General features: G+C 38.8%; 1 protein-coding gene across 5 annotated transcripts in view; it reads right to left on the reverse strand.

Annotated features, from left to right (window-relative positions):
- Window positions 1–2,574: 2,574 nt before the first annotated feature.
- LOC133572619 (unconventional myosin-Ic-like) overlaps window positions 2,575–22,887 on the reverse strand; it is a 153,438-nt gene continuing 133,125 nt past the window's right edge. For all 5 annotated transcript variants that reach the window (XM_061925452.2, XM_061925455.2, XM_061925454.2 and 2 more), the window contains 14 exons: window positions 20,537–20,654; window positions 17,162–17,275; window positions 16,991–17,067; window positions 16,830–16,898; window positions 16,654–16,738; window positions 15,337–15,496; window positions 15,044–15,127; window positions 13,044–13,137; window positions 11,970–12,025; window positions 11,761–11,896; window positions 11,617–11,687; window positions 11,439–11,536; window positions 6,222–6,321; window positions 2,575–4,280 (listed from right to left, as the gene is read on the reverse strand). In XM_061925452.2, the coding sequence (XP_061781436.2) occupies window positions 4,254–4,280; window positions 6,222–6,321; window positions 11,439–11,536; window positions 11,617–11,687; window positions 11,761–11,896; window positions 11,970–12,025; window positions 13,044–13,137; window positions 15,044–15,127; window positions 15,337–15,496; window positions 16,654–16,738; window positions 16,830–16,898; window positions 16,991–17,067; window positions 17,162–17,275; window positions 20,537–20,654 (1,289 nt within the window). In that variant the 3' untranslated portion in view covers window positions 2,575–4,253. The remainder of the gene's footprint in view (window positions 4,281–6,221; window positions 6,322–11,438; window positions 11,537–11,616; window positions 11,688–11,760; window positions 11,897–11,969; window positions 12,026–13,043; window positions 13,138–15,043; window positions 15,128–15,336; window positions 15,497–16,653; window positions 16,739–16,829; window positions 16,899–16,990; window positions 17,068–17,161; window positions 17,276–20,536; window positions 20,655–22,887) is intronic.

Consider the following 22,887-nt stretch of genomic DNA (forward strand, 5'->3'; position numbering starts at 1 on the left):
CATCAACCTGTATTTTCTTAAGATGACACTAAAAGACGAGTGTCAGGCCACGTTCGGCATCAGTTTTTGTCACCATCGTTGTTTTAAATCTAAATGATCGAGGATTATTTTCATCTTGTAGTGCCAAATAAGTGTTTTTCCCGTTTACTTTTGGCTCATTGACCAGAGGTGCGCGTTTTATATTCCTTTTGCACCGTATCAGAACAGCTAGTGAGTGTGCCACACACTCACTGTGGCTTCATTTATCCATCACTAACATCCGTATTGTCAAACATGGAGGTGGAAACATTTGGCTTTGTGGCTTGTTCCTCTGCTAAGGCTGGAACTTTGTGTTGCCAAGCGACAGCCTCGAAACATTCAGGATTCGGAGAGAATCTGCAAAGAGGAGTGGACCAAAAGAAAAAGTGTCCAACTCTGGTGACTGGCTAAAGTAGTAGTGTTGGTGGTGGTGGAGGAGGAGAGGAGAGGAGAGGAGGGCATCACAAAAGTTTCACACAAAAAAGGTTTGATACAAATTATTATTTTGACTTTACATTTCAAATGTATTTAATACAACTATAGCATCTTTGGGTTCTTAGTGTGTTGGCATAATTAATTCAATTAGAATACTTGGATTATACAATGATCAGAAGAGAGAACAGAAGTGTTTTGGTAAAAAAAAAAAAATCTTAGGATTTTGTTTGAATAAAACTGTTACACAGAAATAAACCTTTTTTTTTTTTTTTTTTTGCAAAGCAGTGAGAAAACAATCTTTGTCAAAGAGGTCTCACTCTGACAAACAAGGCACATTAACACATGAAAACAATTCTTAATGTTTCGTCTTCCCAAATCATCAGACTAAACTTGGTTTGGCTGTCTCATTCATACCAGTACACAAATGATACACACATTAATACATACTGCTATAATTATAAATGTATAAGTCTCCCTTCAGAAATAAAACAATATCCCATCATTTAAAAGCAAAAAAACTATATCAAAATCATACAACAAATAATGATCAGAAATCAAATGGTTCTTTGGCTTGTTAGTGAAGCAGCAGTCTCGGCATATTGCACCAACCTCACAATCAGTAAAAAAAAAAAAAATTCTGCTAATCTACATTGTATATTAGCAGAATTTCTTTTCCAGGGTTGTAGTTTTTGTAGATTCTACAAAAACTACAACCCTGGAACCAATATTGGGAAACCGTCTACATTAAGAACGTCCATTGGTGTCACATGTGTTTTTAAGGGTTAGAAATATATTATTATATGAGCTGCATTTTTATTATCATTACATGCCCTGCTGTTCAATGTAAAGTAGGGATGTCCAATCTTTTTTGTTATTGGCCTGCGAAATAATAATAATTAAAAAAAAAAACAGAAAACAAAACAAAAAAATCATACTTTTGATCTGGTAGTCTAAACCCTCTCAGTTATTAAACACATTTAAAATTAAATTTTACAAAAAAAAAAAAAAATTACAGGCAAACAAAGTATGGTAGTTACAAAACAGTTACGCAACAACAAATCATGTCTAAGCATTTGCCTGCTGGAAAATGTTGAGTGAATTTAACTATGAGACAGGAACCTCTTCTGGATTAATATATGCAGCACTCTTTTAGACCCCGCAGATAGCGTCGTCAAACCAAAATTCGAGAATATGAGGGGCAATGAATGCCAAACTGTACATTTGCGGGGGTCAACACACAGAAGTACCTCGCTTTTTGTAAGTAATCTGTTCCAAAAGGTCCGACAAAGACCGACTCAGACAAAATCCCGAAGCAATTTTTCCAACAAGAACTAAAGTTAATCAATTCAATCAATTCAAACACCTAAAAATATTAACACAAAGTATTTTTTTTTAATCAAGAATATTATAGTTGAACAATTTAGTAGTGAAAGGTGAAACGCAAATACCCTATTTTCCAGACTATAAGCCACTACATTTTCCCCAAGCTTCGAACCCTGCGGCTTATACAAAGGTGCTGCTAACATCTTCGCTAACAGCTAAAGTATTGAATGGATTAAGCAAATAAATCAAACAATGTACTAAAATGATCTACTTTAAGAAACTGCTAAAACCCGAAGTGCTAAAGTACAAGGAAGAAGAATCCTGATAAACATCTTGAACCTTATTAGAAAAGGAAAACATTTTATTAATCTCATAAAGGATGAAAAAAGACATCAATGACTTTTCTGTATGATTAGTTGTGTTACAGGAATCGTTTGGAAACAATTAATGTATGTAAATATTTCATTTCAAAATGTACCTGTACATATACTGTATATGTATATGTATATATATATATATATATATATATATATATATATATATATATATATATATATATATATATATATATATATATTAGGTCAGGAAAAAACACAGAGGCTATTTCATCCCTACAAGCCTGTTTCGCAGGCTTGTAGGGATAATTATATATATATATATATATATATGTATATATATATATATATATATATATATATATATATACATATATATATATATATATATATATATATATATATATATATATATATATATATATATATATATATATATATATATATGTATATATATATATATATATATATATACATATATATATATATATATGGTTTATAATCCGATGTGGCTAATATATGAAAAACATTTATTTTTTTCAAAAATTTAGTGGGTGCGGCTTATATACTGGTGGGGCTTATAGTCCGGAAAATAAGGTAAATAACTGATTGACTGGGGAGGACGGCGATGAGTCGAGAGGGAGGAGACCCCTCCTTCGTACTTTGCTAAAAATTAATTTTTTTGGCTTCTTTGGCCCCACGGTGGATTTTTTTGCATCATATTCAATAAAAAAAAAGAGAGACTGAGTCACCAACGCGTGGCATTCTTGATTTAGGTATTCGATTACGCAAAATGATAGGCAGGCAAAAAGTCGATTGTCCTTATGATAACTGAGATGGTATACAAAAACGTTTGGCAAAACAAAAAGTTGGGCACAAAAAAACTAAGTACCACCGTTTATGACTAGCCTATTTTATTTTTAGCCCATTTAAAAAAGATCAAAATGTCCGCCCGCATGCTTTCAGTTTATTCCTTGTTGGAAAAAATTTGGACACCCCTAATATTTTGGCTTTTTTTTCAGCATTTTCCAGATAAAGATACCCTTTTACTAAAAAAAAATATTCTCTTGAACTTAAATTACTAACAATTGTGGTTTGGAAGACTTTTTAAGCTAGCACGATTCAAGCTAACACGATGCTAACTGTTTATATCCTGGTGACTTCAACAGCAGTCACGATCCTTTCATTCGATTAAAAAAAAAAAAGTCATTTGAAAAGTTAACTTGCGACTTATAAGGCTTTTCAGCTCCACTCTAGTCAATGTCAAATAAAAATGGCTTATTGAATTATTAATCAGACACCTTTGAACCAGGCACCGCTTATGATGACACCAGTTTGGCTAAACGCGACACAAGCTGCAATAAAGAAGCACAAGCAGCCAAGCAGAGAAGACATGTGGAAACATAGAGAAAGTGTCTTTCCCTGTTAAGTATGCATATAGTCAAAGGGAAAAGCACAATCATCTCTCTTGTCACTTTCACTCATCCATTTCAAGTTTTTCATGCGCTTACAGTAAATGTAGTTGTTCCCTCATTACCGACACCCTCCGTATCATGTGAGTACACACCTGGCTGTATGAATATGAATTCAGTAGTACGTATATAGCCACCTACTTGTCAATAGCGTTGTCCACTTTGTCTACATGCAAAAACAGGCTCTCTCACCTATCAAGAAATGTTGCAAGGAAAGAAAAAAAAAAAAGCACTAAAAAGAGGTAAAAGACAACACCCTGACTTCTGCACGGTAATCCCATTCAGTTGGCTGTGTTCTCCTTCTTTGGTTTGCTTGGTCATGTTCCCAAATAAATCACAAGAAACGTACAAAAAAAACAAAAACCCACAAAAATATTTGTTATTCCTTAGCCGCACGTATAAAATCACAATATTCAAACAGCGGCAGTATTATTACCAAAAATATAATATATAAACATAAATATTTCCATTAGTATTGCTGCATCGTTTATCTTTTAATTGGCAGCGAGCGCCAGCCGGGTGTGGTGGTGGTGGTGGTGGTGGTGGTGGACAGGCTGGTACCGGATTGGCTAAAGCTAGAGCAGGGTCTGAGGTCAAGTGATTGCATAAGGGAAAAAGCACGCCGGTGTCCTTGAGTACGTTATTTCGTGTGCGTACGAAAGAGTGAAAATCATCTGGAGTTCAGTCTGGGAGCAGTCTGGAAAAAAAACGCAAAGGACAAAAGGCGTCATGGAGTGGAGCAGGAAGTCACAACGCTAACTTTAATGATTGGTGCCAAACAGCAGCTTGATACGTCTTGACACGTAAAGGTGACAATTCTTAATCATATCAGCTGTGTGTGATGAGATCGATATTTTTCATTTCTATCATCCGTTCATTTTCCCAAATATCTGTGTTTTTTTTACATTGTTGATAGTTAAATGTATTGGATATCAACAGAAAAAAGCAAGTATTGGAAGAAGCGCTCCGATACAATCGGTCCTGCAGCGCGTATACTTGTGCAAAGCTGGACAGCCGGTTAACATCTAAATGTCCTCCAAGAAGCACACGAGGTTGCTATTTTCTTGTATTTTAGTGAAGTTATTTACAAAAGGTAAACATGGTAAGCTATACAGTAGGCTACTAGGAGCTAGCAGCTACACAACAGCTAAACACAAAATAGCAAACAAGCTAAACATACATAATACGTGTTCTTAATAGAACAATATTGCAGTCTGAAACACAATGTTTATTTTCATTCATAAATATCAAACAATTATGGTTGCATATTCCTTACAGATACAAAGTTCCCAAGGCAGAAGCGTAATAGAAAGTATCCAGTAACAAACGTGTCCGCTTCATTCAACTTACTGTCCGACGTAGGGATGTCACGATATGAAACTTTCATATCACATTATGTTGACCAAAATTATTGTGAAGTGAAGTGACAGTTACATTTATATAGCGCTTTTTCTCAAGTGACTCAAAGCGCTTTACATTGTGAAGCCCAATATCTAAGTTACATTTAAACCAGTGTGGGTGGCACTGGGAGCAGGTGGGTAAAGTGTCTTGCCCAAGGACACAACGGCAGTGACTAGGATGGCGAAAGCGGGGATCGAACCTGCAACCCTCAAGTTGCTGGCACGGCCGCTCTACCAACCGAGCTATACCGCCCCACGGTTATTATTATCAATGTGCTAAAACAGTACCGTATTTTTCGGAGTATAAGTCGCACCTGCCGAAAATGCATAATAAAGAAGGAAAAAAACATATATAAGTCGCACTGGAGCCCGGCCAAACTATGAAAAAAAACGACTTATAGTCCGAAAAATACGGTACTTACACACAAAACATTTTAACCAAGTTTTTAAAAATAAATAAACAGTCAAACAATGTACTTTCATTAGCAGAAGAAAAATTAAATCGTTAACATTTGTAAAGGTTATAGATTCGGGGTTCAACGTTTTCCAGTAGGACCTCAAAACGTATAGAGGGATTGAGTGGGGATCCCCTACTTATGTATCTTGTATGGAATTGTGTTTTAAATTAAACTGGTCCTAAAGGCACCTTGTTAAACGACAGTTTCTGAAGTGGAGATGGTAGATTTATCTCTCTTTTTCTGTCGTGTTACAAAATGATGCATTTTTTCAATCCAAACATAAACTAGCTAATCACAGGGAACCTGACCGAGCCTTTAACAAAAAAGATTAGTGTTTTTCATGCTTACGATGGTTCTGTTTTGAGTAATTTTAACATGATCAAACCTTTTCTAACATTCCACACTACAAAATAATAAAGGTGCCAGTATCGTCTCGGATCAATATTGGTAAATGCAATATCGGTAATGGAATTGAAAAAGTTGTCACATGACATCCCTGGTAAAAAGTATCAGTGTCAATAATGTATTTTCTTGGTGTCAGATTGATACCAAAATTTGCAAACAGACAGTGACTACCGTATATCACGTCTGGTCGGCCATAATAATCTATGAACAGTGAAGCTTTGAATATCGCAGGAATACAGTATAACCACTACTACTCTTAGGGGACGCTTATCCATTAGCAATAACCTAGCACATTTCAATTATGTAGAATACATGCTCACAACAATATGTTCAGATTTTCATTTTGAGTGTATTCTTCAGAATTTGATCACTCACCACAGAAAGATGTCCGTTCTTAGCTTTGGCCACCAACAGTTCGGATCCAGGTGTGAAGTCAATGCACCCTTCTTTTCCTTGACCCACGGTAAATGTTATACTGGAGGGGAAACACAGGGATAGTTAGCTGTCACTAAAAAGGCAAACTGATGGAACATTTGTGAAACAACGAGCCATTAAAATGACAAGGTTACTTCTTTGCATTTTTGAAAACTGTCCTGGCGATTCTTATTCACAGAGACTTTCACATGTACAAAACATTGTAATATCCATGACAAGCCAGTGGTGTTGGTGATGTTATATACTGTAAACAAACAGCCAAAATCGGCTAGCTTCTGTAGACAACAGGGACTAACGTTTATTGATAATTGGCCCTCTTTCTGGGGCAAACCAGGCTTGCTGATGAGGGACGGCCTTCACCCTAACCAGGAAGGCGCCATCATCCTGTCTAAGAATATAGACTACTGTTTAAGTCACATTTGACTAACTACACTAGAGCAAGCCCGGTCACAGGCAATTACAGAGCCTGCTAGTCCGGGTGAGGAGTCAGTTAAGCTAGAACTAGCCAGCACCAGGCTGGATAATTCCTGTACGCATAGCAATTTTCTTAGAATAACACACAACTCACATAATGTGTTTTCTGTTGTGAATGTGTCCGGGGTAGATATGCATTCTACTGAGGTGGCAAATCATGATGCGTTCAGTCGATCGCAGCATCAAGCAAACAATCTGAAAATTCCCGTCGTATCAATTCCTAGATATGGTCGAAACTATTTAAAGTGCACTACGTATAATAAACGCAACATTATTAATATTTCTACTACGGATAATTTAAACAAAAACTCGTCAAAACAGCCCAATACTTATAATATGGGCTTTTTAAACATAAGATCATTGTCTCCCAAAACGTTATTAGTTAATGAGGTCATTAGAGACAACAATCTTAACGTCATTGGTCTTAGCGAAACCTGGCTCAAACCAGACGAATTGTTTGCGCTAAATGAGGCATCTCCTCCTAACTATACGAATGCGCATATTGCCCGTCCCCTTAAAAGGGGTGGGGGGGTCGCACTAATATACAATGAAAACTTTAACCTTACCCCTAACCTAAATAATAAATACAAATCGTTTGAGGTGCTTACTATGAGGTCTGTCGCACCGCTGCCTCTCGATATGGCTGTTATCTACCGCCCCCCAGGGCCCTACTCGGACTTTATTAATGAATTCTCAGAGTTCGTTGCTGATCTAGTGACGCACGCAGACAACATAATCATAATGGGGGACTTTAATATCCATATGAATACCCCATCGGACCCTCAGTGCGTGGCGCTCCAGACTATAATTGATAGCTGTGGTCTTACACAAATAATAAATGAACCTACGCATCGCAACGGCAATACGATAGATCTAGTGCTGGTCAGGGGTGTCACCACCTCCAAAGTTATGGTACTCCCGTATACTAAAGTAATGTCCGATCATTACCTTATAAAATTCGAAGTTCTGACTCATTGTCAACAAACTAATAATAATAATAACTGCTATAGCAGCCGCAACAATAATGCCGCCACAACGATGACTCTTGCTGACCTACTGCCTTCGGTAATGGCACCATTCCCAAATTATGTCGGCTCTATTGATAACCTCACTAACAACTTTGACAATGCCCTGCGCAAAACCATTGATAGTATAGCACCGCTAAAACAAAAAAGGGCCCCTAAAAGGCGCACCCCATGGTTTACAGAGGAAACCAGAGCTCATAAATTATCATGTAGAAAGTTGGAACGCAAATGGCGCGCGACCAAGCTTGAGGTTTTCCATCAAGCATGGAGTGATAGTTTAATATCGTATAAACGCATGCTTACCTTAGCTAAAGCTAAATATTACTCAAATCTCATCCGCCTCAACAAAAACGACCCTAAATTTTTGTTTAGTACAGTAGCATCGCTAACCCAACAAGGGACTCCTCCCAATAGCTCCACCCACTCGGCAGATGACTTTATGAATTTCTTTAATAAGAAAATTGAACTCATTAGAAAGGAGATTAAAGACAATGCATCCCAGCTACAACTGGGTTCTATGAACACAGATACAACTGTATCTACGACGGATACTGCAATACAAAATAGTCTCTCTCTTTTTGATGAAATAACATTAGAGGAACTATTACAGCGTGTAAGTGGGATAAAACAAACAACATGTTTACTTGACCCACTTCCTGGGAAACTTATCAAGGAGCTTTTTGTATTATTAGGTCCATCAGTGCTAAATATTATAAACTTATCACTTTCCTCTGGCACTGTTCCCCTAGCATTCAAGAAAGCGGTTATTCATCCTCTGCTCAAAAGACCTAACCTTGATCCTGACCTCATGGTAAACTACCGACCGGTGTCCCACCTTCCCTTTATTTCGAAAATCCTCGAAAAAATTGTCGCACAGCAGCTAAATGAACACTTAGTGTCTAACAATCTCTGTGAACCTTTTCAATCCGGTTTCAGGGCAAATCACGCTACGGAGACAGCCCTCGCAAAAATGACTAATGATCTACTGCTAACGATGGATTCTGATGCGTCATCTATGTTGCTGCTTCTTGATCTTAGCGCTGCTTTCGATACCGTCGATCATAATATTTTATTAGAGCGTATCAAAACACGTATTGGTATGTCAGACTTAGCTTTGTCGTGGTTTAACTCTTATCTTATCTTACTGACAGGATGCAATGCGTCTCCCATAATAATGTGACCTCGGACTATGTTAAGGTAACGTGCGGAGTTCCTCAGGGTTCGGTTCTTGGCCCTGCACTCTTTAGTATTTACATGCTGCCGCTAGGCGACATCATACGCAAATACGGTGTTAGCTTTCATTGCTATGCTGATGACACCCAACTCTACATGCCCCTAAAGCTGACCAACACGCCGGATTGTAGTCAGCTGGAGGCGTGTCTTAATGAAATTAAACAATGGATGTCCGCTAACTTCTTGCAACTCAACGCCAAGAAAACGGAAATGCTGATTATCGGTCCTGCTAAACACCGACATTTATTTAATAATACCACCTTAACATTTGACAACCAAACAATTACACAAGGCGAATCAGTAAAGAATCTGGGTATTATCTTCGACCCAACTCTCTCGTTTGAATCACACATTAAGAGTGTTACTAAAACGGCCTTCTTTCATCTCCGTAATATCGCTACAATTCGTTCTATTTTATCCACTAGCGACGCTGAGATCATTATTCATGCGTTCGTTACGTCTCGTCTCGACTACTGTAACGTATTATTTTCGGGTCTCCCTATGTCTAGCATTAAAAAATTACAGTTGGTACAAAATGCGGCTGCTAGACTTTTGACAAGAACAAGAAAGTTTGATCATATTACGCCTATACTGGCTCACCTGCACTGGCTTCCTGTGCACTTAAGATGTGACTTTAAGGTTTTACTACTTATGTATAAAATACTACACGGTCTAGCTCCGTCCTATCTTGTCGATTGCATTGTACCATATGTCCCGGCAAGAAATCTGCGTTCAAAGAACTCCGGCTTATTAGTGATTCCCAGAGCCCAAAAAAAGTCTGCGGGCTATAGAGCGTTTTCTATTCGGGCTCCAGTACTATGGAATGCCCTCCCGGTAACAATTAGAGATGCTACCTCAGTAGAAGCATTTAAGTCCCATCTTAAAACTCATTTGTATACTCTAGCCTTTAAATAGCCCCCCTGTTAGACCAGTTGATCTGCCGTTTCTTTTCTTTTCTCCTCTGCTCCCCTTTTCCTTGAGGGGGGGGGGGGGGGGGGGGCACAGGTCCGGTGGCCATGGATGAAGTGCTGGCTGTCCAGAGTCGGGACCCGGGGTGGACCGCTCGCCTGTGCATCGGCTGGGAACATCTCTACGCTGCTGACCCGTCTCCGCTCGGGATGGTGTCCTGCTGGCCCCACTATGGACTGGACTCTTACTATTATGTTGGATCCACTATGGACTGGACTCTCACAATATTATGTCAGACCCACTCGACATCCATTGCTTTCGGTCTCCCCTAGAGGGGGGGGGTTACCCACATATGCGGTCCTCTCCAAGGTTTCTCATAGTCATTCACATCGACGTCCCACTGGGGTGAGTTTTTCCTTGCCCGTATGTGGGCTTTGTACCGAGGATGTCGTTGTGGCTTGTGCAGCCCTTTGAGACACTTGTGATTTAGGGCTATATAAATAAAGATTGATTGATTGATTGAAAATGAAACAGTTTTTGTGTTTTCAGTAAAAAAAAAATTGAATTGTTGGGTAAAAAGATTATGAATCTAACAAGGATTGAAGTGTTATGTATTATGTAAAAACACACTGATTATGTACATTATATGTGTTTACAAATGGTCCCCTTAAGGCTGGAATATACTATTGCGTCACGTAGCTTGCGTCCCCTCTGACAGCGTCTTGTTTGATTTATAGTTCTTCCGTGGGGGGTGGCGCCAGACGTGTAATTCACTTCCGAAACACTAGGGGCAGCGTGTCCTGAAGAAGCAGCCGAAACTGTCGTTGAATAGATATTAACTTTTTGTAAAGAGTGATGACAACCGCACTATCAACATCTTTGTCTGCACTGAAATAATCTGTTTACTTTTAATGGACGTTTTACTCATAAACCAGAAGAAAACACGGTCGTGAAAATGAACTGTGCAACCCCACAAAGAGTCGCAACAGAGGTCGCTATTATTATTTGAAACTCTAGTCGGCTGTTCGGGACATGGGACAAAAGAGAACTATCATGTAATTGTAAATAAACAATAGTGTTCAGTAACTATTTTATCGACATGCTGGTGTTATGTGTATGGTCATGTGTTATTGATGTTTGGCAATAGAAGTTAAAAAGAGTGTCTTATTTTGTGACTTCTTCTGGACACAACAACACAATAAGCTGAAAAACTTTATATTTAGTCATTATTTTTTAAAGCGCACCCAGATATGAAGAACACAATATAATTTTCATGCAAATGTTTAATCATTGTTGCATTATTTCATACAATAATTTGTGTATGTCAAACACAAACTCTTCTCTTATGTGGTCGAGGACCCACCTTAGCAAAAACTGACCAATAACAGACGCAAACATAGAATTTTTAGGAGGTGCACGTAAGGCTTGCGGAAAGGTACGCAGAAGGAGGGGGCAAGACGGCGGCGCTTACGCAAGCTACGTGACGCGAGAGTATACAACGGGCTTTAGTTCTTACCTGCCCTGGTTGATGTTGATGCTGTTTACTTTGTTGCCACAGATGGCAATCTTGGTCAACGTCTCTATCACATGGTCACTTTGTAGAACCACGTCTCCCTGGAGAGACAGTTTAACACCCGGATATTGAGGTATTGTGTTGCACAAAACACACTGTGGTTGAATGCTATCCGTCCTACCTTCTGTTTGTTGTCGTCACTGGGCACGTGCAGAACAAACAGGCCATCGCTGAGGGAACTGACAGAGATACCTGCACAGGAAAATTGAATGAGTAACGGTATCCCATTCATGGGAAATGAGTAATCTGTCAGTCGTCCTGCGACCTTTAAGAGTATCATAGTCAATGCGCTGCTTGAGCTTGGCATCCTCGACAATAATGGCACTGCTTGCGGTCAAAAGCAACTGGCGGTGACGAGGCTTGTAGCCCTTCCTGTCGTACTTGGTGACTGGCACGCCATACTGCAAACACAATGGAAGAGTAAATAGACCTTGTAGTAACCTGCGGGTCCAGCTAAAACTAAACTCCACTTACCTTCAACTTCTCGTTTCCCAGAGCCTGCAGGACCTTGGGATTAATGTTCTCACCATCTGAAAGAGGGTTGACACGTGAGTACAGTGGGTAGTGCACGTAATAACAATTCGATCCCCTGCTAATTTTTATAAGTTAAGCCCCTTAGAAATACATTAAATATCTAAGACTAATTATTTGATGCACTACGAACTGGCAAGATTCTTTTATGCACACACACCAGCCATGTACTGTACTCATTTAAAGCACGAGTGTCAAACTCGTTTTTATATAGAGCCACATTGCAGTTAAGGCTGAGCTCAGAGGCGCTGTAACAGTAAATATATATGAAAATGTATGTATAATGGGCTCATGATATCATTACACAATTGCCTATGCATTTGATTATTATATTACATACAAATTGATGGATAACTTCCTTTGAAACCATACGCCAGGTTGACAAGCAGACCATAAGTATTTATTTTTATTTCAACATAAAACATTTTGGAATATACAGTATGTTACTATAATGTTTCTTGAATGCTCAGATAATATAAAAATTAAAAGCACATGCAATATTTCTGTCCAAATTGAAAGAACAAATAGAAAGATGATGCATTTTATTGATGCACATTTTTTCCAGGCTTTTGCGGGCCACATAAAATGATGTGGCAGGCCAACTCATGCCCCCTGGACTTGGGTTTGACACCAATGGGCCATATATTCAATGATAGCTAACGTTAGTAGCTAAACCTTGCTAAATCGCTATCATTAGCCTACTAAACACAAAGGTAATGTGCATGTGTGTTTGTGTGTGTGTGTGTGTGTGTATCAGCGTAGTTAGATTATTACGTGCTAAAAGCCGGAAGAGGGCGGGTTATAATCCTATCCTTAACAACACTCTGTAAAGTTAGCGCCCTCTAGGCATTCGCAGAAAGGTTGCAACAGCCCCTTTTAAGTAAATACTTTTTTTTTTAAAAACCTTAATTTAATGTTTTTTCGTGACATTTGTCAATATTAAAGTAAAGTAAAGGGGGAAACTTACAAAATCAGCAGGAAATTAAATATTTTCCAGGGCTATTAGAGAAGACTTACCGAGTCTTGTGCTGACAAACAGCTTGGGCACACTTTGTGGGTAGTTATCCTTCTTTTCCTTAAAGATCTCACTCGCAATCATCTTCTGCTCCATCTAGCCAAACACATTAAACAGGGAAGCAACCACAATGAAGCTGATGGATGAGAAACTCTATAGACCTCAAACATTACATTTAGAATTTCAAATCAGAATGTTCATCAATGTCAAAAGATCTGGTACAATGTAATCCATAAATGTGTGTAGCAATTAAAAAATACTAACCAACACAACGTTTCTATTAGGGATGTTCTGATACAACTTTTTCCACTTCCAATTTGGCATAGATAGCCTTGCGTTTCAGCCGATACCGAGATTTATCTGATAATATATCTGCATGAATCATGCATACTATTATTATTTTGTAGTGTGGGACATTGCCAACGCCGAGGCCTGTCTCACATTTTCTGGAAGACTTTTCCAGATTTTAGGAGCATAAAACTCAAAGCCTCACCATGTTTCGTCCTGACTATGGGCACCAGCACGAGAGTAACCGCCTGAAATGGATTTATGCTGTCTTTAAGTTGTCTATGAAATGGGGAGAAGATACAGTCGAAGTGGGGACAAGTAAATAAGACGGCCCAGAAAATGTTGCATCCTGAAGAGATGGTCCAAAAGCGGCATAAACAATAAAACAATCTGTAAAACAATCTATCCAAAATGTTGCCCAAAGAACCACTCTTACGTGTTACGTAGACTACAAGGAAGTGTTTTGAAAGTAGAAATCATACTAAGACCCTTTCAACAATGTTTCAAGCGCTCTGCTGCCATCTAGCGGCTAAAGCGGCTAACCCCCCCCCCCCAAAAAAAGGACACAATGGCAGTAACTCGGATGGCAGAAGCTGGATCCGTACAAGGAACCCTTAAGTTTCTGGATGGGTGCTGTACCATCTGCATAGTTATGTTGCTGTTGTTTTACGCCGCTTGTCGATCGTGAGTAATAGGAAGAACAAGGTGGACCAGGACTTGATAAATTGGTCGATATAGTTAGATTTTTCAACATTAACAAGACCAACTTAAACGGTTTCCACTGTACTTAATTTTGAATGAAGAAGACTAGTTACGTCCAAAAACAGATAAGCAGGGAAAAATATACAAGTATGCAATGTATTTTCAAAAGTAGGTTATGCATACTGTATGTCTAGTCCAGGGGTCGGCAACCCAAAATGTTGAAAGAGCCATATTGGACCAAAAATACAAAAACAAATCTGTCTGGAGCCGCAAAAAATTAAAAGCCATATTACATACAGATAGTGTGTCATGAGATATAAATTGAATTAAGAGGACTTAAAGGAAACTAAATGACCTCAAATATAGCTACAAATGAGGCATAATGATGCAATATGTACATATAGCTAGCCTAAATAGCATGTTAGCATCGATTAGCTTGCAGTCATGCAGTGACCAAATATGTCTGATTAGCACTCCACACAAGTCAATAACATCAACAAAACTCACCTTTCATGCACAACGTTAAAAGTTTGGTGGACAAAATGAGACAGAAAAAGAAGTGGCACAAAACACGTCCTAGAAAGTCAGAGAAAGTTATACATGTAAACAAACTACGGTGAGTTCAAGGACCGCCAAAATTAGTAGGACAAAACAGCGCTCGCCAAATACTCGAATCAGTGAAGCATGTTTAATATAAACAGTGTGCTTTGTAACAATTAGGGAGGCTTGTGTCAAGTTTGTCCTCCTACATAAACCATATTAAAACAAAAAATAAATTTTTTTCCCCCTCATCTTTTTCCATTTTTCATACATTTTTTAAAAAGCTCCAGAGAGCCACTAGGGTGGCGCTAAAGAGCCGCATGCGGCTCTAGAGCCGCGGGTTGCCGACCGCTGGTCTAGTCAGTAACATCCAATTAGTGTTTTTTATTTTTTTTTTAGCTTAATCCGGTTCTGACCCGGAGTCTGAGAATGGCTGCTACTAAGCCTAATATTGTGGCTCACAAAGTCTCACCTGGTGTTTCCATTCAGGACTGATTTTCTTGCAGTAGATCCACACCATGTTCTGCATGCAAAGCTTGCGCAAATGTTCCGAGGCCTAAAGACACAGAAAATGTAATTACATGTTTTTGTTTGATGGCAATATCATTGTATGCTTGTCAATCCTATTAGCCTGTAGTGAATGTGACACTGTGACCTTCCCTCTTCCAAACAATTTCTATTGGCTCCTTCCTTATCGGATATGGGCTTTATGTGTCACCAAAGTGTAGCGCTTCACCATGTTGTTAAACTGTGGGTAAGCCCTACCTCTGTAAGAGCTGCTGGAGGTGTTGGCCAGCTCTTGTCAAGAACATTCTTTGGCAGATTCCTTCGCAGTGTCATGAGGAAGGAGTAACGCACATAATCCAGAAAATACTCATTCTCCGGACAGCGTTCCTTGTGGCGATAAATGAATCCTTTGATGAACCTAGGTGTGATAATAAAGATACAAAATTACATAACACATTAGGGGTGTGATAATTTGGGCACCTAATGATTCGATCCAATTCCTGGGGTCACGATTCTTGCAATGTATTTAAAACAGGTTACAGGTTAAAAAAGCTCCTTCTGGTTCCATGGAGATGGCCTAAAAACATTTTTTTAAAGAGATTCTTTAAAAAAAAAATATATATATATATAAATATATATATATATTAATTGAGTTTTGAAATTATGAATCAATTTAGAATAGGGATGAATAAGAATCGTAATTCGGATGTAAATCAGTTTTTTTGGTGCAACCTTATAACACACACCAAAACCTGATCTCAATATGGATTATCAATTATACTTCCAAAAGGTCTGTAAAAGCACAACATTGGAACCTGTTTAATTAAGTTAGTGCTGTTTATTTCGACCAATTTGTCAAGGCTAGGTCCAGTGATCTTTACAGTACTAAAAAGCACATAATAATAACTGGGATTTATATAGCGCTTTTCTAAGTACCCAAAGTCGCTTTACATGTAGAACCCATCAATCATTCACACCTGGTGATGGTAAGCTACTTTCATAGCCACAGCTGCCCTGGGGTAGACTGACGGAAGCGTGGCTGCAATTTGCGCCAACGGCCCCTCCGACCACCACCTGTCATTCATCATTCAATTCACCGGTGTGAGTGGCACCGGGGGCAAAGGGTGAAGTGTCCCGCCCAAGGACACAAAGGCAGCGATTTTTGGATGGTAAGAGGCGGGGAGCGAACCTGCAACCCTCAGGTTTCTGGCACGGTTGCTCTACCCACTACGCCATGCCGCCCCAATGCTTAAGTTGACATTGAAATGCATGTCTGCCCACTTTTTGGGTTATCTCCCAGAAAAAGATCTTTATTGTTCATGCCGTATGTGTTGTAGTATTTAGAAATATGCACAAATTATGGAAAACCATGTCAACAAACTGCCTTAGGTTAAAACAAATCCTTTAGTATTGCTCATTTTCCTTATGTCTCTGGCCAAAGTCACAAGTAAATGTGCAAGGAACTGCTAGTTTGGGTTTTGGTTATGTTGGCAACTGCTTCAGTCAGCCAGTTCGAGAGGTTTCGACATAAAAAGGTTCCACTCCAGACTATTGGTTTAACTTAACGGTTTGTACCTGCGGATGGTGTCAGCAGCTTGCCGCCTACGCCGAGCCCTCCTCCGGGCCAAGATTCCCCTCCACCATGCCTGGATGGCAATAGCTGATCGAAAACATTTTTTTATAATTGTTAAAAACATTACAAAAATGCAATGCACTAAGGTGACAGTAAAAGAAAGTAAACAATTCCTCACCTGAAGTTCTAAGCTTTTGGTACTTGGATTTTTGGCTGTAGCCCCTCCATCCTGCTTGCAACTTCGTGGCTGAGAGATTACAATGGGATAAAATAATGGATGGATTAAATTAGAGGGGCAATATATTCATTTATAACATCAGCAATGTCATGGGCCCTCACCTAGACTATGCTTCCTGACCTCTAGGGCTTCCTCGGTTGAAAATAAGGTCTTTGGGAAACGGATGAAGATTTTTGATCTGCAAATTGATCCGATGAGATGCACTTAGTCTTTGAACTAAAATAACTTAACAATAATGTGTGTTTTCTTATAGAAACGTGTGTGTTAATGACCTGCCCAGCTTGTAGTCTTCAGGCTTGTATCCAAGGTGCTTGACCAATGTAGCGACTCCATCAGACAGTTTACCCTCCCAATTTGGCCAAGTTTCGGGGCAAAGGGACTTGTACCTAAATATAAACAAAGATTATTGTTATATTATACTATAACGACATAATTACACCATAAAATGTACATTAACACGCATCAAAACACTATTATTGTAAACAGAAAATTAATTAGCAAGTGAAAATTGTTTGCAAGTGCCTCCTTATAGCCTCGATGTAATCAGCAGGAGACTCTGAATATTTGTTTGTCCCTGTTAAAAGAAAAAGCTGAAATGTTAATATGTGATCTTCTATTAGTCCCACTTGTCTAAAATACCAACTGTTGTTTTTAACAACCGTGTCAGTGTATGGGGTGTGAAGAAGGCAGGGTTCGTTCAACTACAATGGTATGTCGGTTTTTGTCATTAATCCTATCCAAAGGGTCTGTTCAAAAGTTAAGTTAAAGTTAAAGTACCAATGATTATCACACACACACGAGGTGTAGTGAAATTTGTCCTCTGCATTTGACCCATCCCCTTGCTCACCTTGTGGCTGCGCCCGGGAATCATTTTGGTGATTTAACCCCCAATTTCAACCCTTGATGCTGAGTGCCAAGCAGGGAGGTAATGGGTCCCATTTTTATAGTCTTTGGTATGACTCGGCCGCTGAATAGTATGAACATTTAAACAATTTTACCCATTGGAAACAATGTAAATCCAATTAATTTGTTGGACACCAAAAATGGGAACACAAAACAATTTTTATAGTGAATAATTATTGTTTTAAATACATAAAAGACAAATGAATTGGGTTAAATCAACATTTAACATACCTTTTAACTTTATTGAAAACGTTTTACAACAATTAGTGGCTAACGAAGAGAGGAGTGAGGAGGGAAAGGGGTAGAGCCCCACGAACGCCACCTATGTATGTGCTCTGCTCCAACTTATTTTTTTAAATTCAATATGTGAATTCAATGTTTCTTACCTTATTTAGGCATGTGTTTCAAGCTGCTTGCCTATACATGACCTAATCTGCAATAACAGGCATGCGTGAAACAGCTTTAAACTACAACACGTCACACTGTCGTGACTGGCAATCTTCCTGGTCGCCCCTTCTCCTTTTATTGCGTATCAGCAAGGAGACAAGGAGGAACTAATATTTAACATACCGGTACTTTGAGCAGTGCAAAGTGGCGGAGCACAAGCAGCATTTCTTAGGCCAAGCAAATCCTATCTTTGCCATCAAGGTGACAGTGCATGACCAGGCTCTCTACAAAACTACAACCAGTAAGCTCCATATTACTGTTGATTGTTTACCTTGACTTTCCATATAGTGCGTTTAATGACACTTTGGAAACATGTACTCTAAGGCTCTTGGTGATTGTGATTGGACTATTACTGTGTGCCAGGTGTGTCCAAACTTTTTGACTGGGGCACCGCATTGGGCTAAAAAAATTTGGCGGGGGGCTGAAAGCCGGTAACCATATATGTGTGAAAGTTCAACTCCTACATTGTTTACCACGTGACAACCTCTTTAAAGCTTTGTAATCGATCAAAAATATAAAGCAACGAAAAGTCAAACATGGATAAGTGTGGAGAGTGTGTTTTGCATTTTTCCCATCATGCCTTACAGTGGATTTATATGTAATTAAAAAATGTTTATGGTGATGGGACATTTTTTTTTTATAATATCCACAAAGTTCAGTGAGTAGGTTGTGTCATGTGTGATAACTTTTTGTGCTTGTTGAATTTGTTTTTCTGCACCATGGCGAGGAAAGGTTATTTGGATTGGGTCATATAGCTAAATGTTGTGGTTGATGTGCCAAGAAAGTACACATCATGGTCAGTGACCAGAGTTTCATACATTGTCTACAAGACGGTGACAAATGTGTATCTGTCAGACCCTTTGGTATTTAAGTTTAATAAGAAAGCACCCCACACGCCAGGTTGCATATTGAAGTTCAACTGAAATTGAAGATGCCGGCACGCCGCATTTGGTCCACGTGCTGTGGTTCGTAAACCACTGCTGTGTGCTATAACTTTATTTGGCTTTATGATGGCTTATTGTGCAATTGTACTAAATAAAAAAAGAAAGGAAATTGATACAACGCATGTTTAAAAAATTTCGCCTAAAACCATATAGGCGTAGGAAAACCGAGGTGCCACTGTATTCTAAAGTAAAATGTGCAAACGCTCCAGGTGCTTCCCAAATCTACTTTGAAACTTTCCTACCATTTTATTGTTCTTCCATATTATGTATTTATGCATTCATCAATCAATCATCAATCCAAAGTTTACTTATATAGCCCTTAATTACAAATGTCTCAAAGGGCTGCACAAACCATAACGACATCCTCGGCATGCAACTTTACATATTCACAGGTTTATCATTAACACATTCAAATTAATGGTACTCTGTAATTAACCAAAGAATATTAGATTTTCTGTTTTGTTTTGGTAGGTAAAATAAAATGCTATGTGATGTTTATACAGTGGTACCTCAACTTAGGAGTGTTTTGAGATGGGAGTTGTATCTTGGCTAATTGTTATGCTTTAAGTTGCAAGCAAAAAGTGGCGTTACAAGCATCCTCACAATTAGTTGGCATAACAAATGTCACAGTAAACCCTGTAAGACCCGACCCAAAACATCCGGTCTTACTGACTAGCATTGGCTTATAGCTACAGCTAGACATAACTTTGTTTGCCAACCATGGGAAGGAAATATGTGACTGTGAATTAATGTGCGGAGAGGAAAAACTGAATGATATTCAATAAATTAAAGAACGAAATCATCAAAACCATGACTGAGCATGTAGCTAGCTAAGCAGTTGGAGCATGGCACTTTAAGTCTACTCCATATTAAAGCAGAATGAGTTGATAATACTAGGCAAAAATGATAAAATAACATCTAAACGGCGGACATTTATCCGTGAAAATATGAAAAAGCAGCTGGTATTGTGTTTGATGGCGAAGCAGCTCGAAGGAGATTCTTCAGAAGTCCACTCTCAAAGGTAAATACATAAATTGAATGTACATGATTATTACATTACTTCATAAAACTAGCTTGGGGGATCTTTTCAGCCCGTAGATTGTTTTTTTTTTTTATTGGCTCTTGAGGCATATTCTAAAATTTGAAAAAGTAATTACTTCGATACATTATTAAATATTACACAAATAACTATAGGCTTTATCAATTACAACACAAGATGCCACTGTTTTCTACAAATAGCTTAGTATATACACAGGAAGCGGTTGTAACTTTTGAAACATTGACATTTTCAAACCATCAAAACGCACATAACATAACTAAAGGATTAAAGAAAAAAAAGAATAATCTTGTCACCTCTGCAGGAAGACCTCATAACGCCGCCTGTAAGCAAAGCCCGCTCGCCTCACCCTCAGATTTTCCATCAATCCCAGATACTTGACTTGGTGACGGATCAGAACGTCGTCAAAACGACCTGCAAACAATAGGGGGGTGGAAGAAGGCTGAGTCAGGTTAAAGTCAGTCTAAGAAAACACTGTAAAGGCTGTCAGAGAGAATGAACAAGCAAACATCAGGAGTAGGAGTGACGAAGGACAGAGAGACATTGTTAAAGAAACAAAAGGACAACTGTAGGGTCAAACAAAGGCCAGTAAAATATATTGACGACTACAGAAGAGCTTGTATGGTGTCCAGTAACGTAGTGAAAAAAGTGTTTTAGTTGGAATTAGCAAAAGCACAGGATTAACATGACGTCTATGAAGAAAATATTAGCCAGTGGACGCTGCTAAGCTGCTTCAGCTGCCTTAACGAGAGGGTTTAAATAAACCTGACATAACACTTATTGGCTATTTCAGCAAATAGTAACTTGAAAACACCAACACTCTGCGTCTCACTTCAGTTATCCTCCCTATATATAGAATGCACACTTGACGTGTATACTTTCTATAAAACGTACATTTATCATCCAATAACATGCTACAGTAAAAGTCTTTTATGTCAACATTCCTTTGACTTGCTGACACAGGGGTTGTCGACATTACCAAAAAACAAAAGTAGCCATTTATTATACAGTGCATCCGGAAAGTGTTCACAGCGCTTCACTTTTTCCAAATTTTCTTATGTTACAGGCTTATTCCAAAATGGAATTAATTCATTTTTGTCCTCAAAATACCACATAATGACAACGTGAACAAGTTGATTTTTAGAAATGTTTGCAAATTCATTAAAAATAAAAAACTAACAAATCACATGTACAAGTATTCATAGCCTCTGTCATTAGGCACAAAAATGAGGTCAGGTGCATCCTGTGTCAACTAATCATCCTTGAGATGTTCCTACAAATTAATTGGAGTCCACCTTTGGTAAATTCAGTTGGTTGGACATTATTTGGAAAGGCACACACCTGTCTATAATAAAGTATAAGGTCCCACACTTGACAGTGCATGGCAGAGCACAAACCAAGGAGGAAGTCAAAGAAATTGTCTGTATACCTCAAAAATAGGTTTGCCTAGAGGCATAAATCTGAGGAAGGGTACAGACAAATATGTACTACATTGAAGGTCCCAATGAGCGCAGGACTCTTCCTAGAGCTGGCCGGCAGTCTAAACTGAGAGCTCGGGGAGAAGGGCCCTAGTCAGGGAGCTGACCAAGAACCCAATGGTCACTCTGTCAGAGCAACAGCATTCCTCTGTGGAAGGAGGTGCACCTTCCAGGAAGACAACCATTTCTGCAACAAACCACCAATCAGGCCTGTATGGCAGAGTGGCCAGACGGAAGCCATTCTGTTGTAAAAGTTTGCCATAATTCACCTGTAAGACGGTCAGACCATGAGAAACAAAATTGTCCTGTGTGATTAGACAAAGATTGAACTCTTTGGCGTGAATGCCAGAAATCAGGTTTGGGGGAAACCAAGCCAATTGCTTGTAAGAACGTGACTTCTTCCGGGAAGTGAAAACCAGTGGTGGTCGACTAAGCTAAGATGGCTGTTGTACAGCAAGCAGCGCGCAAACTACATGAGTACACAAGAAGCTTAAATCTTCCTGCAAAAAGCAGATACAAGCAAAAAAATCAAACTATGCAATGGAAAAGATCCCTATACTTCATCAAAAAAAGGATTTGTCGAGTGATAAAGGATTACGTCGGTCGCGTTCCCAGACATATCGAACGATTGTGCTCCAGACACCATTTTACACGAAAAAAACAGATGGAATCTTTGAAAAGCATGGAAATCTGCAAATTATTTGTGTGTGTCAAGGAAATTGGTATCAAGACTCTCCCAGATAAGTGTGGATTGTTTTTGTTCGGGTAAGGTTGCATTTCATGATTTAACTTTGCGTCAAATCTGCCATGTTTGTTGCTGTTGAACGTGCTGTTGAGGAGTAGCGAGTTTTTTTCCGTCTTTATCAAAATATAACTATAGATGTCAACATTGTGTATGTGCTGAAAGCTTCATATATGATTGTTGCCTTTGGTAAAAGCTTACCGTAACTCTTTTATTAGCTTTGGCTCACATTTGCTTTCTTTTATTTAGACACATCGAGTTGGTGCTTTTCGAAACACTCGTAGCAAACGTGTTTAAGAAATACAAATAATATCAAGATAATACTTATATGGGAAGTAACACCTATTAAAAGTATATCAAACAAACCTTTGACGAAGTGATCACTGGAAACTCATGCATTCTTCGACTATGCTCTCTTAGACTGGAG

Source organism: Nerophis lumbriciformis, linkage group LG30, assembly GCF_033978685.3.
Source record: "Nerophis lumbriciformis linkage group LG30, RoL_Nlum_v2.1, whole genome shotgun sequence".
Lineage (NCBI taxonomy): Eukaryota > Metazoa > Chordata > Actinopteri > Syngnathiformes > Syngnathidae > Nerophis > Nerophis lumbriciformis.